We start from the raw sequence: 17,409 nt of genomic DNA on the forward strand, positions 1-17,409 counted from the left end.
TTCTTCAAAGCGAACGCGGCCTGGAGGAGGGGAAACTACGTCTCCCATGAGGCGGTGCGCGGGCCTGGGCTGGCTCCGGGCCGCCATGATGGGTTTTGTGTGTTTGCGGGGTTGAGAGGGGGAGGGGAGGGAGGGGAGGGGGATGAGCCAGGCTACAGGAGGGGGCAGCAGCAGCCGCAGCAGAAGAGCAGCAGCCTTGGGGCCCAGCCCCCCCGTCCCAGGAGCTGCACCCCTCCCCCTCTCTGCAATTTTAGGGGGCGCTGGGGCAGCCCCTCCCCCCCCGCACGAGCCAGCCCGAGTGGGGGGAGGGGGAAACGAGGAAGGCAGCTTAGGCCCCGCCCCCATATGTGTGTGGGGGGCTTGGAGCAGCGCAGGACCCCTCCCCCCGGCTAGATCCCTAAATTAGGGGGGTGGAGAGGGGGCTGAGCTCCCCCTCTTCAATTGCGGGGAGCCCAGAGACTGCCCCGAGTGGGAGGAGGCAGGCTAGGAAGGGGCAAAGGCCCCCCTAAAAAAGGGAAGCGAACCCCCTTATTGGTGGGGGGCAGCAGCTTGAGCAGCAGGGGGCGGGTCTGAGCCCTATTGGGGGGCCCTGCAAAGTAGGGGGCTGCTCCCTAAGTCGGGGAGGGGGGCTTGGAAAGAGCAGGGGACCTGCTCCCTATTGGGGGGGTGGTTGCAAAGAGGGGTCCCTGATTCTTATTGGGGGGCGGCTCGGAAAGAGGGGGGGGTGAGCCGAAGTTGGGGTGGGTTGGAAAGGGGGGAGACTCCCTGATTCCTATTGGGGGGGGGTTAGAAGGAGGAGGGCGGGGACCTGGTCCCTCTTGGGGAGGGGTTGGGCAGCTCAGATCCCTTTCCCCCCGCCCCAAAAAAAGCCCAGGCGGTGCTGAGGACTTGGGGGTGCCCCCCTAGGGGGAAGGAGACAGGGTCGGGGGAGAGGGGTGCTCGTGCAATCGGCTCCCCTTCCTCCTCCAAGGACAAGAAAGCGGTGAAGGGTAAAGGGGGGGGGTTGTCCGGCTGTGGGAAGGGGGGGGTCAGGTTGAGGCGAGCGCGCCTGCGGGGGGGGGGGGTACCCCACATTGCTCCTCAGAGGCCGCCTCCGAGCCGCCCCCCCCCCCAGCCTCCCACCCCCACGCCGTAGGGACGAAGGAAACAAAAGTCTGGGTTGGTTGCAGTTTCTCCCCCCCCCCACCCCCCCCATGGAAGAGCCTGTGACCCACGCCGGATCCCACGCAGCCCCATGGCTACCCAGCAGGTAAGTGTCTCCCCCCCCCCGCTCCTCCTTTGCGGGGGATCTGGGGGGACCCCCCCCCAGCGCAGAGCCACCCCAGGGATGGGTGGGTCGGTGCCTGCGAAGGGGCCAGGCCAGCCGGGATTCCGGGTAAGTTTCTTTTGCCTCGGCGGAGATCGCGCCGCTTTCCCCCGGGCCCGCCCCCCCCCCCCGCCGCCGCCGCCCCCCACCCCCCCCCCGGGCCCGGCCGGCTTTCGGGGGGGCGCCCCCGGGGGCTGCGCGGTGCAGCGACGGGGGGGCGGCAGGGGGCTCCGGGAGCTGCCCCCCCGCCAGGCCCGGCCGGCAGCGGAGCCCGACTCGCGGGGGGTGGGGGGAGCCGGAGCGGGGGGGGGGCGGGGGCCGTTTCGGGGCGACCCCCCCCCCCCGAGATGGCCAAGCACGAGGGGGCAGGGGGAGCCCGCTCCCCCCCTCCGCCCGTCCCCTTTGTTGCTGCGGGGTTTATTCGCCCCCCCCTCCTGCGGGTTGCGGGTTTTTTTCTGGGGGGGGCAGATCGGGGCGCTGGCTGCTAGAGCGGGGGGGGGCGTCGCTGGGCGATACCGGGGGGCGGGCGGCCGGGGGGGGGGGGGCGACCCCGGAACCAAAGTTTCCCCGCGCGGTTTCCCGGGGACGCAAGAGCCGGCGGAGCCCTGGGCTGTGTCCGGCGGAACCGGGCTCGTGTCTCGCCCCGGCCCGGGGCCTGGGGGGCGGCCCCGACCCCCGCCCCCACCCCCGGCGCCGCGCCCGGGGCGGGCCCGGCCGCAGCATGCCGGGCCAGGTAGGTGGGGGGGGCAGACTCTGCCGGTGGCCCCCCCCTGCCTGCCCCCCAGCCTGCCTGCCCCCCCAGCTCTCCCGACCCACAGCCCCCCCTGCGCTGCCAGTGCCCCCCAGCCCCGACCCCCAGTCCCAACCCCCAGCCCCCTGTCTGCCCCCCAGCTCTCCTAGCCCCCGCAGCCCTGCCCCCCAGCCCTGCCAGTGACCCCCAGCTCTCCCAGCCCCCCGACCTGCAGCCCCCCCAGCCCTGCCAGTGCCCCCCAGCCCCGACCCCCAGTCCCAACCCCCAGCCCCCTGTCTGCCCCCCAGCTCTCCTAGCCCCCGCAGCCCTGCCCCCCAGCCCTGCCAGTGACCCCGCAGCCCCCCCAGCCCTGCCAGTGCCCCCCAGCCCCCTGCCTGCCCCCCAGCTCTCCTAGCCCCCGCAGCCCTGCCCCCCAGCCCTGCCAGTGACCCCCAGCTCTCCCAGCCCCCCGACCTGCAGCCCCCCCAGCCCTGCCAGTGCCCCCCAGCCCCGACCCCCAGTCCCAACCCCCAGCCCCCTGTCTGCCCCCCAGCTCTCCTAGCCCCCGCAGCCCTGCCCCCCAGCCCTGCCAGTGACCCCGCAGCCCCCCCAGCCCTGCCAGTGCCCCCCAGCCCCCTGCCTGCCCCCCAGCTCTCCTAGCCCCCGCAGCCCTGCCAGTGCCCCCCAGTCCCAACCCCCAGCTCCCTGTCTGCCCCCCAGCTCTCCTAGCCCCCGCAGCCCTGCCAGTGCCCCCCAGCCCCAACCCCCAGCCCCCTGTCTGCCCCCCAGCTCTCCTAGCCCCCGCAGCCCTGCCAGTGCCCCCCGACCCCCAGTCCCAACCCCCAGCCCCCTGTCTGCCCCCCAGCTCTCCTAGCCCCCGCAGCCCTGCCCCCCAGCCCTGCCAGTGACCCCCAGCTCTCCCAGCCCCCCGACCCGCAGCCCCCCCAGCCCTGCCCCACCCAGCCCTGCCAGTGCCCCCCAGCCCCAACCCCCTGCCTGCCCCCCAGCTCTCCCAGCTCCCCCAGCCCTGCCAGTGCCCCTCAGCCCCGACCCCCAGCCCCCTGCCTGCCCCCCCGGCTCTGCTGGTGCCCCTCACTCCCGACCCGCAGCCCCCTGCCAGCGCAGCCCTGGGCTCCCCCCACCACTGCTCCACTGATACCGATTCCCTTATGATACTTTCGTTGCTGATCACAGCAGAAGGGGGGGCGGGGTTGGGGCTGTGGAGGGAAGCTGACAGTGTGGGGAGGAGTTGTGGGGCCTGGGGGGTTCCTGACAGGCCTGTGGGAGGCCGAGGGGTGTGTAGTAGCTGGGGTATCCTGCTCTCGTCTCTCTGCCCAGGAGCTCTTGATTTCAGTAGCTGCTTTCCAGCAGGGGGCCAGTGGTTAGGGCAGGAGGGCTGGGAGCCCGGACTCCTGGGTTCTCTCCCTGTCTCTGGGAGCGGGGAAGGATCTAATGGGTTAGAGATGGGGGGGGGGGGGGGGGGGCTGGGAGCCAGGACTCCTGGATTCTGTCCTGGCTCTGCCGAGACCCCCTCTGTGTTCCCGGGCAAGTTCCTGAATTTTTCTGGGTCTCAGTTTCCCCATCTGTGATCAAGGCAGGATTATCCCCCCTCCTCATGTCAGGTTAGACTGTGGGCTGCTGGGGGCAGGGCGTGTTTCTCACCGTGGGTCTGTGCAGCACCCGGCACGGAAGGGGGGCCCTGATCTCGGTCGGGGTCTGCGCAGTGCCTGGTGTGATGGGGGCCCTGACCTCGGTCCCTTTGTGGCACAACCCTAATGTGCATGTGCCCCTCACAAGACCTCCCTGAAATTGTCTTTGGTCTGGGACAGCAGTGGAACAGTTAATAATGCTGGTGGCTCATCTGCTGTCAGTAGGTTTCAAAGTCGACACCCATTTCTCCTCAGAGCTCTTGTCTCAGGCTCTCTGCAGACTCCGGCAGATACAGCCTCGCGTTGTGTGGCATGCGAGGGCCAAGCCTTCGCCGAGTGTATAGGGGGTTTTGGGTAGGGGCCCTGGCTTGTTGTGGTGACCTATGGAACTCCCTGATGCTATGTTTGGGTGTCAAATACAGGCCGATTAAAGGTGTGACTGTCAGATCCAGTGCTGGGGGGACGGGAGACTGGGTTAGGTGGGCCTGTTGGTCTGAGCCTGGGTGACAGACGGATCCTGTAGTGTTGCTGTGCGGCTTTTCCCCAGCTGCCACACCCCAGAGGCAGCTGCATCTTAGGGATTCAGGCTGGAGCATTTAACTGTAGAGTTGTTTGGCCAGGGGAGACACTGTGAGCTCCAAGCCTTTCACCTTTCACAGACTGGGATGTTATGGGAGTGGAGTAGGGTCTAGTGGTTAGATTAGGAGGGGCGAGACCCCACTCCCCTCCCAAAGCTGGGGATAGAACCCAGGAGTCCTGGCTCCCAGCCCCCTCTACTCTAACCACTAGCCCGCACTCCCGTCCAAGAGCTGGGGAGAGAACCCAGGAGTCCTGTGGCTGGCCATGCCCTCTTGGTTCCTCAGCCTGGTCCCTGGGAGGGGAGATCTGATGCCAGCTGTGGGTGAGGGGTCCCGGTGGCCCCAGCTTTCCATATCCAAGGTGAGTCACGTTCCACAGCCCCCTGGCCTGAGCTGAGCCGGACGCCTGGGTTCCATCCTCTGGCTCCTCTGGGGCGGCTGCTGTCCCATCCCCTCGCTCCTCTGGTGGGGCTGTCATCCTGGACAGCATGGCTAGCCTCAGGACTCCTGGATTCAATCACAGCTCTGGGAGGGGAGTGGGGTCTAGTGGCTAGAGCTGCGGGTCTGGGGGCCAGGACTCTTGGGTTCTATTCCATCACTTACTGTGGGACATTGTGCACGGCTTTGTTCCTCAGTTTCCCCTCCCTGGGTGCTCAGTTAGGGGGTGATTGGCCCTGCTTTAGGGGAGTTCTGAGGTCCCCGCGGCTCCCCCCCAAAGCTCCCCTCTAACTCCCGGCGTCTCCTTGCCCCGCAGCCTGCAGAGTAGCTGAAGCGGGAGGTAGCCAATGTCGTCCAGCAAAGGGGCGGGGGCTGGATCTCGCCGGCGCCGGACGCGCTGCCGTAAGTGCAAAGCCTGCCAGCGGACGGAGTGCGGCGAGTGCCACTTCTGCAAGGACATGAAGAAGTTCGGGGGCCCGGGGCGCATGAAGCAGTCCTGCCTGATGAGGCAATGCACAGCGGTGAGCTGGGGGCGCAGCGGGGCAGGCCAGGGGCCCCCGGATCACCAGCCTCCGCGGCCCGCCCCAGAGGGGGCCGCATCACAGTGCCAGGGGGTCCCAGAATAACCAGCCTCCGCGGCCCGCCCCAGAGGGGGCCGCATCACAGTGCCAGGGGGTCCCAGAATAACCAGCCTCTGCAGCCCGCCCCAGAGGGGGCCGCATCACAGTGCCAGGGGTCCCCGGATCATCAGCCTCCGCGGCCTGCCCCAGAGGTGGCCGCATCACAGTGCCGGGGTCCCCGGATCACCAGCCTCCGCGGCCTGCTCCAGAGGTGGCCGCATCACAGTGCCAAGGGGTCCCAGAATAACCAGCCTCTGCAGCCCGCCCCAGAGGGGGCCGCATCACAGTGCCAGGGGGTCCCAGAATAACCAGCCTCTGCAGCCCGCCCCAGAGGGGGCCGCATCACAGTGCCAGGGGTCCCCGGATCATCAGCCTCCGCGGCCCTCCCCAGCAGGGGCTGCATCACAGTGCCAGGGGGTCCCAGAATAACCAGCCTCTACAGCCCGCCCCAGGGGTGGCTGCATCACGGTGCCAGGGGGTCCCAGAATAACCAGCCTCCGCGGCCCACCCCAGAGGGGGCTGCATCACAGTGCCAGGGGGTCCTCGGATCACCAGCCTCCGCGGCCCGCCCCAGAGGGTGCTGCATCACAGTGCCAGGGGTCCTCGGATCACCAGCCTCTGTGGCCTGCGCCAGAGGTGGTCGCATCACAGTGCCAGGGGTCCCCGGATCACCAGCCTCCGCGGCCTGCCCCAGAGGTGGCCGCATCACAGTGCCGGGGTCCCCGGATCACCAGCCTCCGCGGCCTGCTCCAGAGGTGGCCGCATCACAGTGCCAAGGGGTCCCAGAATAACCAGCCTCTGCAGCCCGCCCCAGAGGGGGCCGCATCACAGTGCCAGGGGTCCCCGGATCATCAGCCTCCGCGGCCCTCCCCAGCAGGGGCTGCATCACAGTGCCAGGGGGTCCCAGAATAACCAGCCTCTGCAGCCTACCCCAGGGGTGGCTGCATCACGGTGCCAGGGGGTCCCAGAATAACCAGCCTCCGTGGCCCACCCCAGAGGGGGCTGCATCACAGTGCCAGGGGTCCCCGGATCACCAGCCTCCGCGGCCTGCCCCAGAGGTGGCCGCATCACAGTGCCAAGGGGTCCCAGAATAACCAGCCTCCGTGGCCCGCCCCAGAGGGGGCCGTATCTCCACGCAGGGCAGGGGATCCCCTGATCTCTCTCTCGGGGGCCCCCTGGTGGCAGGGCCGGCAGCTCAGCTGGCCCCGGCGCCTCTCCTTGCCGCCCGCAGCCAGTCCTGCCTCACACAGCTGTGTGCCTGCTCTGTGGCGAGGCCGGGAAGGAGGACACGGTGGAGGGGGAGGAGGAGAAATTCAACCTGTCGCTCATGGAGTGCTCCATCTGCAACGAGATCGTCCATCCCGCCTGCCTCAAGGTGAGTGCCGCGCCCGGGAAGGGGTGAACCTGGCCTGCCCCCCCCTATGGGGCCCAGCCCAGTGCTCGCCACCCGGGCCAGCCTCACCCGTGGAAAGGGCTGGGAGCCAGGACTCCTGGGTTCTGTGCCATCTCTGGGAGGGGAGTGGGGCCTAATGGTTAGAGCAGGGGGTGCTGGGAGCCAGGACTCCTGGGTTCTGTGCCATCTCTGGGAGGGGAGTGGGGCCTAATGGTTAGAGCAGGGGGGGATGGGAGCCAGAACTCCTGGGTTCTATACCTGGCTCTGGGAGGGGAGTGGGGTCTGGTGGCAACCAGGACTCCTGGGTTCTATCCCCGGGTCTGAGAGGAAAGTGGGGTCTAGATCAGTGGCTCTCAACCTTTCCTGGCGACTGTACCCCTTTCAGGAATCTGATATGTCTTCCCTACCCCCAAGTTTCACCTCACTTAAAAACGACTGACGTACACAATCGGACATAAAGATACCACGCATGTCACAGCGCACTGGAACTGACAAATTGCTGACTTTCTCCTTTTTCCCCTTGTAATTAGGAAGTAAATCAACTGGAATATAAATATTATACTGGCATATCAGTGTGTAGCATACAGAGCAGAATAAACAAGTGCTTTTTATGTAGCCTCTTGTAAAACTAGGTAAAGACCTAAATGAGTTGATGTACCCCTGGGAGACCTCTCCGTACCCCCAGGGGTACACCTACCCCAGGTTGAGAACCACTAGCCTAGTGGTGAGAGCAGCGGGGGCTGGGAGCCTGGACTCCTGGGTTCTCTTCCCAGCTCTGGCAGGGGAGTGGGGTCTAGGGGTTAGAGCGGCGGGGGGGGGGGGCTTGGAGCCAAGACTCCTGGCTTCTGTGCCCAGTTCTGCCCCAGACTCCCTGTGTGACCTTGGACAAGTCACTGCGTGGCTCTGTGCCTCAGTTTCCCCGACGTGGAAGTGGGGAGAACCCTCCCTGCTGTTGACGTGGTGGGGGAGGGCGTCTGTAACCCCCCTCGACGGCGATGGGGCTGGGTCGAGGCCGGGATGGCTGGCTGAATGTCTGTTTGTCCATCTACCCAGATGGGGACGGCGGAAGCTGTGATTAACAATGAGATTCCCAACTGCTGGGAGTGCCCCAAATGCAAACGAGAAGGGAAATCCAACAAGGTACGTAGCCACCTGACCCCCAGGGGTTTAGCTGGCTCAGGGCCTGGAGATGGGTCCCCGGGGCCTTTCCCCTCTAGGGGGCGCTGGATCAGCCCCAGCAAAGGGGGCTGTCTGGCTTCCGCAGCTGGGAATTGGACCCGGGGCCTTTCCCCTCTGGCGGGGTGTCCCAGGCCACTGTTGCTGTTTGACCACCAGGTGGCGTTGCTTCCACAGCAAAGGGCCATCTGCTCTAAGTGTCAGTGAGGTGGGGGGGCACTGGAGGTTGAGGGGGGTTAGGTTGGAATATGCGGGGTTCCCGACCTCAATATAGGATCCTTCCTGCGCGGGGGAAACTTGAGATGATCTGGGGGGGAAGGGGTCACGGGGTGTCTGGATGGGATGGGTGGGGCAGGACACCTGGAAGGGCAGTTTTGTGGGAGGGGAGGAAGGGGGTAGGGACAGGGATCTGGGGGTAGCTGTGGTGTGGGGCAGTGACTGTCTGGGAGGGCTGCCCACAAGGTGGGGCTGTTCACGCTGGGGAGCGCAGAGGGACAGGGCTCCTGGGGGTGAGGTGGGGCATGTGGGGGGAGGGGCCGTGCTGGGGGAGGGGCACCCACCTGTTCTCGCCCCCAGGACTCGGGTGGCGACGGGACAGGGAAGCGCCGGGCGGACAACGGCGAGGACGGGGTACGGTGGAAGCTGACGGACGAGGTGGCCCAGCACAAGAAGAAGCTGTTGCCGGCCCCGCCCCCTGCGGAGGAGCCCCCCGCCAGCGCCCACAAGCGCAAGAAGGAGAAGGAGCTGCCGCCCCCCGACACGGGGCCCAAGAAAAAGGTCAGAGACCCCCCTCTCAGAACCAGGGATAGAACCCAGGAGTGCACCCCCCCCCCCCCCCGCTCTAACCACTAGAGCCACTTCCCTCCCAGAGCCGGGACAGAGCCCAGGAGTCCTGGCTGTCAGCCTCCCCTGCTCTAACCCACCAGACACAACTCCCCTCCCAGAGCTGGGATAGAACCCAGGAGTCCTGGCTCCAGATGTTTCCTGCTCTAATTACTAGACCCCGCTCCTCTCCCAGAGCTGGGGATAGAACCCAGGAGTCCCAGCTGCAGCTGCCCCCACCCCACAACCGCTAGACCCCACTCCCCTCCCAGAGCCGGGATAGAACCCAGGAGTCCTGGCTCCCAGCCCCCCTGCTCTAACCACTAGACCCCACTCCCCTCCCGGAGCCAGGGTAGAACCCAGGTGTCTGGGTTCTGTTTAACTGTGTCTTTGTCTGACTGTCTTTTGCAGTTGAAAGGCGGGCGGGAAAAACACTTGAAGAAGGTGAGTGGCTCTGATCTTCCAGCTGCCCAGTTCCGTGCCCGGGAAGAGGGGAGACCTGCCCCCCCAGAGGGGAAAGGCCCCGGATCCCATTCCTCGGCTCTCCTCCCCTCACTGAGCCAGCCAGTCCCCCGGCCTGGGGCTGGATCAGACCCAGCGCCCCTAGAGGGGGAAGGCCCTGGGTCCCTTCCCCGGCCCTGGGGCCAGGATTCCCTTTTCTCTCCCTGATATTTACATATCTGCCGATTAGCCCTGGCGTCGCCTGGTCGGGGCTAGTCAGTGGCAGGCTCATTGGGCACTCGTTGGGATCGGGGGGGGGGGGGGGGAATGGGGGCTGCCCGGTGCTGGGGGTGTCCCGTGGGCCTCCCCCATGGGGCACAGCCTGGTGGCCGCGACCTGCTGCTGCTGGCTTCCCCGCTGAGACCTGCCCCGCTCGGTGACCCTGCAGGCCTCCGAGCAGCCGTCGGATGGGAACAAGCTGCAGCCGCTACCGAGCTGGGGCCGCGTGGGGAGCGGCGACTTGGAGGTGAAAGGGTCCATCTCCCACTCGACCATCCACCTGAGCCAGATCGGCCCCAGCGACCTGGAGGTGAGAGCGGACCGGAGCCCCCCCACAGCGGCTGGATCGGGGCCGGTGCCCCCTGGCGGGGTAGAGTCCCCGAGTCCCATTCCCCACCCCACTGCGCCAGCCAGTCCCCTGCCCTGGGGTCGGACAGGAGCCGGTGCTCCCGAGAGGGGAAAGGCCCCATGTCCATTCCCCACCCCTGCCCTGGGGCCGGATCCGAGCCGGTGCCCCCTGGCGGGGCAGGGCCCATTTTCCATAACCCCCTTTCCGCCCCCCCTAGAAAACCAAGGCACCTCAGGGACCTCTGGAGCCTTCTGCGCAGTCGGACAAGTCTCACCAGCGGGAGAAGCTGGAGCGCTTCAAGCAGATGTGCCAGATGTTGGAGCGCGTCAAAAACAGCAGCAGCTCCAGCTCCAGCTCCGACTCGGACTCGGACACGGACTCGCGGGGCTCGGAGGGCTCCAGCGGGGGGGGAGCCTCCAGCCGGGCCGCCTCACCCGCCTCCCGGGCCCAGCGCCTGGCCGCTCTCGGCTTCAGCGCCAGTGAGGAGGACGAGGAGGAGGACGAGGAGGAGGAGGAAGGCCGCAACGGGGGCTCAGAGGCGGCCCGCAATGGCAAGCAGCCCAAGGGGCCGCGGGCGAACTGTCAGGAGAAGGAGAACCACCACCGGGCCGCCAGCAGGGGGAGCGAGCGAGCCAAGCAGCAGCCCGGGGGCCGCAAGGGAGGCCGGCCGGCCGGGCAGACGGGCCTGCACATGGTGACCCGGACTCAGTTCCTCCAGTGGCCCCTGGTGCCCTCGCCCCCCAAGCCCCTGCTGCAGTTGGAGCGGCACGTGGTGCGCCCGCCCCCCGACAGCCCCGAGCCGGACTCGCTGCCCCTGGACAGCGGCTCGGACCACGTCATGCAGCGTGACGTCTGGCTGGCCGTCTTCCAGCACCTCAGCTACCGCGAGCTCTGCGTCTGCATGCGGGTGTGTCGGACCTGGAGCCGATGGTAAGGGCGGGCGGGCGCTAGGGGGCGCTGAGGACCTGCATTCCCCCCTGGGTGCCGTCAAGGGGCGCTGTGAAGGGTGTTGAAGTACCACAGTGTGCCACTAGGGGGCCCTGGGGTTGCAGGGTGGAGGCTGGCAAGCTGTAGGCACCGCTAGGGGGCGCTGGGCAAGATGCAGGTCCCAAGTCCGCCAATAAGGGGCGCTGTGTTGTGGTGGGGCATGTGTGTGGGGCGTAGCAGGGGGCGCTCTCCCCTGGTAGCCAGGGCTGGCCTTGATGCCCGAGGGCAGCACTAGGGGGCGCTGAGTTAGAGGGGTCACTTTGTCACTCTGCAGGTCGGTTTCCTGAGCCCTGACTGGAGTCTTGCCGTGGGGCTGTCAGGGACTGAAACAACGGCTGGGTTTGCGGCCTGTGGGGGATGAGTGGGGAAGGAGAGTGTCACTGGGGGCAGGGGGAGGAGTGTGGGGCTGTGGGGGTCCCTGGGCACAGGGTGTAGAAGTCCCGTGCGGCAGCAGGTCCTTGGAGGGCAGGTTGGGGGGCTGTGGGTCCAATGGGGCGGGAGGAAGGGTCCCATGGGCAAGGTGTGGAGTGATGGGTCTCTGGGGGCTGTGGGTCCCTGGACGGCAGGGATGGGGCTACGGGTCCCATGGGCGAGACGTGATGTGGTAGGTGCCGGGGGAGGGGCTGTGAGTCCCATGGAGTGAGAGGAGGGGGTCAAGTAGGTGCCAGGAGACAGTGGGTCCCTGGAGGGTGGAGGCAGGGCTGCGGGTCCCATGGGTGAGATGTGGGGCAGTAGGTGACGGGGGGGCGCTGTGGGTCCCTGGGGGGTCGGGGGGGGCTGTGGGTCCCATGGGGTGGGAAGAGGGGATCCCATGGGTGAGATGTGGGGCAGTAGGTGCTGGGGGGGGGGGGGCTGTGGGTCCCATGGGGCGCTGCAGGCTGCAGAGGGTGCAATGGTCTGTGTGGCCACATGGGGGAGCTGCCGGGTCGCGCTTTGCTGCCCGGGAAGAAGGGCGGGGCCGGGTTACTGTACCGTATTGACCGTATTAGCATACTGGCTGGGAAACCAGTGCCTTTACCGTATTGATTGTATTAGAGACGGTGAGGCCTGGTGCCCTCACCGTATTGACTGTATAAGTGGGGCCCTGCTTGAGTCCTGGGATGCTTGTCAAATGCTTGCAGCCGAGACGTGGCCAGTCCCGGCAAAGCGGCAGGAATTGGAGAACGGCAGGAATTGGAGAAGCCGGAGAAGAGCCGCGCATTTCAGAGGTGTTTGCTGGAACAAGTATTCTGGGATGCTGGCTGATTGGTGGTGGTTGATCCGACACCTTGCTGCACCTACAGTCTAGTCGTTAACGTGGGGGGCTGAGAGAGGGAGCCCCCGGGGGGCCTACAGCCAGGGCTCCGGGCGGGCAGAATTAGGTGGAAGCCGAATGATGTGGGGTCGGCAGTATCGCAAGTCAAGTAGGGCTTTATATACCAGCATATTGGGGAGAAGCCGGTATCTTTACCATATTGATTGTATTAGAAGAGGCGGTGGCTGGTGCTATTACCGTATTGATTGTATTAGAAGAGGCAACGGCTGGTGCTATTTCTGTTACTGAATTAATACAATTTTACCGTATTCAGAGGTGGCGGTGGCTGGCGGGTGCCGTTACCGTATTGATTGTGTTAGACGAGGCGGCGGCTGGTGCTGTTACCGTATTGATTGTATTAGACGAGGCGGCGGCTGGTGCTGTTACCGTATCGATTGTGTGAGTGCTCTGGGTGGAAGCTGTGTTAGACGGGGTGGCGGCGGGAACTTTTACCGTGTTGATTGTTTTAGGGCAGAGGTGGGGTGCTGGGACGGCTACCGTACTGACTGTAGTAGTGGTGCTGTCTAATTTTCTCCACCCCCGCCTCCCCCAGGTGCTGTGATAAGCGCCTGTGGACCCGCATCGACCTGAGCCGCCGGAAATCGATCACCCCGTCTATGCTGAGCGGCATCATTCGCCGGCAGCCGGGCAGCCTCGACCTCAGCTGGACCAACATCTCCAAGAAGCAGCTCATGTGGCTTATCAACCGGCTACAGGGTAGGGGGGGGCTGCTGGGAGCCAGGACTCCTGGGTTCTTTTCCTAGCTCTGGGAGGGGCATGGGGCCTGGTGGGTTAGAGCCTGGGGAAATGGGAGTCGGGATGCCTGGGTTCTCTCCCTGACTTGGCGTCTCTCTGCTGCCCCCTGCAGGCCTGCGGGAGCTGGTCCTGACGGGCTGCTCGTGGTGCTCCGTCTCAGCGCTGAGCACCGCCAGCTTCCCCTCGCTGCGGCTGCTCGACCTGCGCTGGATCGAGGACGTCAAGGACTCGCACCTCCGTGAGCTGCTGCTGCCCCCTACAGACAGCAAGCCAGGTGGGTGCTAGGGGGTGCCGTAGGGGCTCCGCGGGGGCGCTGTTCTCCAATGCAGCACCAGGGGGCGCTGTGCTGCAGAGAGCCGACCTGTCCCCGCTCCCACAGGTCAGACCGAGAGCCGGGGCCGGCTGCAGAACGTCTCCGAGCTGCGTCTGTCGGGGCTGGACATCACGGACGCCTCGTTGCGCCTCGTCGTCCGCCACACGCCCCAGCTCGCCAAGCTGGACCTGAGCCACTGCAACCATGTGGGTGACCAGTCTGTCAACCTGCTGACCGCTGCTAACTCCCCCCTCCGCGACAGCCTCGCCGAGATCAACCTCTCCGGTGAGCCCCTGCCCCCTAGCGCCGCCGGTGCCCCTCTCCCCCGACCCGCAGCCCCTGCTAGCCCAGCCGTGCCCCCCCCACAGCTCCGCCGGTGCCCCTCTCTCCCAACCCGCAGCCCCCTGCTAGCCCAGCCCTGCCTGACAGACACACCTACCATTATGGATTGAATTGGATCCAGCACCCCCTCAAGGGGAGAGGCCCCGTGTCTCACTCCCCGCCCCCCTGAGCCAGCCAGTCTCCTGCCCTGCGACCGGAAGGGAGCCGGCGCCCCCTAGAGGTCTCACTGCCCGCCCCTCTGCCGCGCAGGGTGTAACCGCCTGACGGACCAGTGTCTGCCTCTCTTCCGACGCTGCCCGCGCCTCTCCCGCGTCGATCTGCGCTCCTGCCGCCACGTCACGCCCGAGGGCTGCGCCCGCTTCTGCGAGGACTCGGGGCCCCCGGCCCCGCCGCCTGCCGGGCCACCCTTCCGCTGCCCCGAGGAGAAATTGCTGCTCAAGGACAGCTAATAGCCGGGCGGGGCCAGGCTGCGCCAGAGACTTGAAGAGAGACCTTTTACTAAAGCCATGCACTGAATCCTGGGGGGGCCGGGGGCCTTCCAGGGCTGGGGGGAGCAAGGGGGAAACCCATTCCCCCCCCCCCACTGCTGATTTGGGAGGGGATCCCATTTGGGGGTATCTGGGGGGGCGCCATTCAGTCCTCTCTCTGCTTGATAAGGTGGCGGGGGGGGCTGATTGGAGTTGGTACATGTCCCCGGGGGGGGGGTGGAAGCCAGGACGGGAGGCGGGGGGGGAGGGGTGTACTGGTACCGGTGGTCACATCCCCTCACCCCTTTAAAAAAAAAAAAAAAAAGTATCTCAATCCCCCCCCCCCCCCCCAGCTCCTCAGCGTGCTGCCTTTGGAATTGGTTGTGTTAGTTGCCAAGTATGTGGCTACTGCATCTGCCCCCCCCCCCCACACCCCCTCTGTGGGGGGCTCTAGCACTGATGGTTTATCCCCACCCCCACACACTCTCACACTCCCTGGGGTGGGGGCAGGGGAGCCCCACCCATGCCCGATGCCCGCCTCTCCCCCACCCCGGATCCGCCAGCTTTAAATAACCACTTGCGGGGGCAACGTCTGGATTTCCTCCTGGTTTGGGGAGGGCCCTCCTATTGCCCCTCCCCCTTTTCAGCTGAGGGGAGCTCGGATCCCCCCCCCGAAACTTAGACCTCCTTTTTTAAAACGGTTACGCTTCCCCCTGGCTCCTCCCATGGGGGGGAAGGGGCGGGGCTTCGCTCGGCAGGGCAGCGGTTCTACCTGTGGATCGGGGAAGGGGTGGGGGGCACCCTGGTCCGTTTCCTCCGTGCCCCAAGGAGAGGGGTGTCTGGCCAATCACCCCCTCCGCCCCCAATACGGGGTGCGCGTGATCAGCTCCACTTTGGTTTGAGGGATGTGGTGGGGCGGGCTGACAGTGGGGGGATGCCCTCCTGGATTTTGGCAGCTGGGGGAGGGGGGCAGTGGCATCCTCTCTGTGGGGCGGCTGTTGGGGGGCGGCAGGCCACCCTTTCTTTTGATACTTGAAACCTCCCCCCCCCCCCCCCCCCACCGGCTAACGCGTTACTTGAATCGTAGCTATAGATTCTGCCGTCGGAGGCGAAAGACACAAAGGAAAAGGTATTTCCCTCCCTTCCCACATTTTTGTTTCTGTTCAGTGTTTAAAGGCCAAGGAAATGTCGGGGGGAGGGGGGGTCGTCCCCCCAATCTCCTGGGGCATAATCCCCCCCGCCCCCCAGCAGGGTCTTTTTGACTTTGCCCTTCCAGTGGGGGGACGATCTGGCAGTGCTGGGGGGCAGCGTAGGTCTGGTGGCGGGGGATTCCTCAGCCTGACGGGGATGTCTGCGGGGCTTGACGGGGGACCCTCAAGGTTGGGTCTGTTTTCGGGCGCCCCCCCCCCCATCAGTTGGGACTCTGGCTGTAAAGGGTTAAGAGGGATCTGGGGGGTGGTGTTCCCATATAGCTCCCCTCCTCCCCCATCAGTAACTCCCCGTTCCTGTCCAGTTCTTCCTGTTCCTTTGAGCATCACCCACTCCATGCGGACCCAGGTGTCGGGCCTCTTCCCGGCCTTTCCTCCTGGTGGGGCTGGGGCTTGGATAACCCTTCCTCCCTCCCCAGGAGCTGGGGGGGAGTCCCCGCTTCCAGCCTGGCTCTGCGGTAGATGTAAGCGGATGTTTTTGTGGAGAATACCTCAGGTTTAAAGCAAAGAAAGTTGAAATATTAGAGAGAAAACCCCGCCAGGCACGTTGGGCTAACCACTGCTGCTATGGGGGCGGCGGGGGGGACGACAGAGTGGGGGGTATTGGGAAGGTCAGTCGGACAGATGGGTCACAGGGATGGACGGGGCGATCCCACGGAGGGATCCCCCAGACAGACGGACACACGGCGATCCCGCAGACAGACATCCTACAGCCGGAGAGATTCCCTCCGAACCGAGACAGACCTCCCCAGGGCGCGAGCCGTCCCCTACCCGGAGACGCAAACATATCCCCGGCCCGGCCCTGATTCGCACCCACCTTCCTCCTAGGGTAACCCGGGCGCCCACGGATCCCCTCCCACCCATTTCCCCCGGGAGCCGAACACCCAGCTCCACCTTCCGCGGGGCGGCGGGGGGCCCACCCTAAAGACGAGTCTCTCCCCTCGCTGTGCTGGGAATTGCGTCTGCCGTGCGAGCTGCAGCCACTAGATGGCGACAGCCTTCTCGCGCGTTTCCAGGGCCCCGCCCCCAACTTCCCTCTAGCCCGACTCCAACCCCAGCCAAGGACCAAAGTTTTCCCTTTTCCCCTCCCACCCTCCCTGGGCTTCAGAAGTAACCAGTCTCTCCTCCCCCCCGCCCCCCCTCCCCAGTTCTCCTGCGGGCCAGCCACTCCGTGAGCGCGCCCCTCTCTGAGCCCCGCCAGCCACTCAGAGCGAGGGCGGACCGGACGAACACGACTCCGATCCTGACTTCAGGGGTTCTGCGTTGTGCTCTACTGTTCGCCATACAAAAAAAAAAAAAAAAAAAATCAAAAAAAGAAATTGTGGTTTTGGTCTTAAGCCTGTTTATATTTCTCCCCCCTTCCATTTTCTTCCCCAAAAAATGCAAAATAAAACGGTTTTTTTTTTATTATTTTATTTTAATTTTTTATGGTTTTTTTTTTTTCTTTACGTTGCTGGAAAAATATTGTTTTGTTTTTTTTTTAAATATTTCAGGTTTTTTGTTTTCTACTTTCCTGGTTTCGCTTGGTTCTTGGGGGGGGGGCACTCGCAGGCTAGAGTGGGGACAGGTGCCGCACAGACCCCAGCCAGGATCGGGGACGCTCTTGGGTTGGGCATTGCGGGGCCCCCACTGCACAGAGCTAGTCCCTGCCCCGAGGGGCTCACAGCCCCGCTAGATAAAGTCCAACTTGTTATGAGAACATATTTTGCCAGGCCCTTCGTAATTATAGTCCGTCTCTTTAACAGACATCCCCTTCGATACCCATCCATCCACCCCGCCCCAAAGATACCCATCCGTTCCTGTGTCTGTCCATGCCTCCCTGGACATGCCCATCCAGCCTTGTGTAGATCCATCCGTCCGTCTATCCATCCTTTCCTTTAGATACCCACCCATCCAACCCTTTAGATATGTACCCAACCATCCCTAGAGATACCCTCTATCCCCTCCCCCCCCCGTATGTATCTATTAGGGCTGTTGATTAATCACAATTAACTCAAAAAAATGAATTGCAATTAATTGCAGGTTTAATCGCACTGTTAAACAATAGAATACCCATTGAAATTTATTAAATATTTTTCGATTTTTTTCTACATTTTTAAATATATTAATTGTGATGACCGTACAGAATTCAAAGTGTACAGGGCTTACTTTATTATTTATTACAAATATTTGCACTGTAGAAGTGATAAAAGAAATAGTATTTTTCAATTCACTTTGTACATGTACTGTAAGGCAATCTCTTTATCGTGAAAGTGCAACTT

At 64.6% G+C, this 17,409-nt stretch overlaps 1 protein-coding gene across 3 annotated transcripts; it reads left to right on the top strand.

Moving 5' to 3' along the window:
- The first annotated feature begins 845 nt into the window (after nucleotides 1-845).
- On the top strand, nucleotides 846-16,558 carry FBXL19 (F-box and leucine rich repeat protein 19). 3 transcript variants are annotated; one of them, XM_048855617.2, is made up of 12 exons: nucleotides 846-1,249; nucleotides 5,018-5,222; nucleotides 6,553-6,696; nucleotides 7,768-7,854; nucleotides 8,467-8,667; nucleotides 9,124-9,156; nucleotides 9,602-9,742; nucleotides 9,999-10,711; nucleotides 12,616-12,779; nucleotides 12,931-13,092; nucleotides 13,198-13,416; nucleotides 13,723-16,558. In XM_048855617.2, exons 2-12 carry the CDS (start codon nucleotides 5,049-5,051, stop codon nucleotides 13,920-13,922), a joined length of 2,238 nt encoding a protein of 745 aa, XP_048711574.2. In that variant the 5' UTR covers nucleotides 846-1,249; nucleotides 5,018-5,048; the 3' UTR covers nucleotides 13,923-16,558. The 3 variants fall into 3 exon arrangements, with proteins under 3 accessions (XP_048711574.2, XP_074985252.1, XP_074985253.1); XM_075129151.1 differs by lacking the exon at nucleotides 846-1,249 and adding an exon at nucleotides 1,972-2,039; XM_075129152.1 differs by lacking the exon at nucleotides 846-1,249 and having other exon boundaries at nucleotides 5,107-5,222; nucleotides 6,439-6,696.
- The last annotated feature ends 851 nt before the right edge of the window (nucleotides 16,559-17,409 follow it).

The sequence above is a fragment of the Caretta caretta genome, chromosome 6 (assembly GCF_965140235.1).
Source record: "Caretta caretta isolate rCarCar2 chromosome 6, rCarCar1.hap1, whole genome shotgun sequence".
NCBI classification, from domain to species: Eukaryota; Metazoa; Chordata; order Testudines; family Cheloniidae; genus Caretta; species Caretta caretta.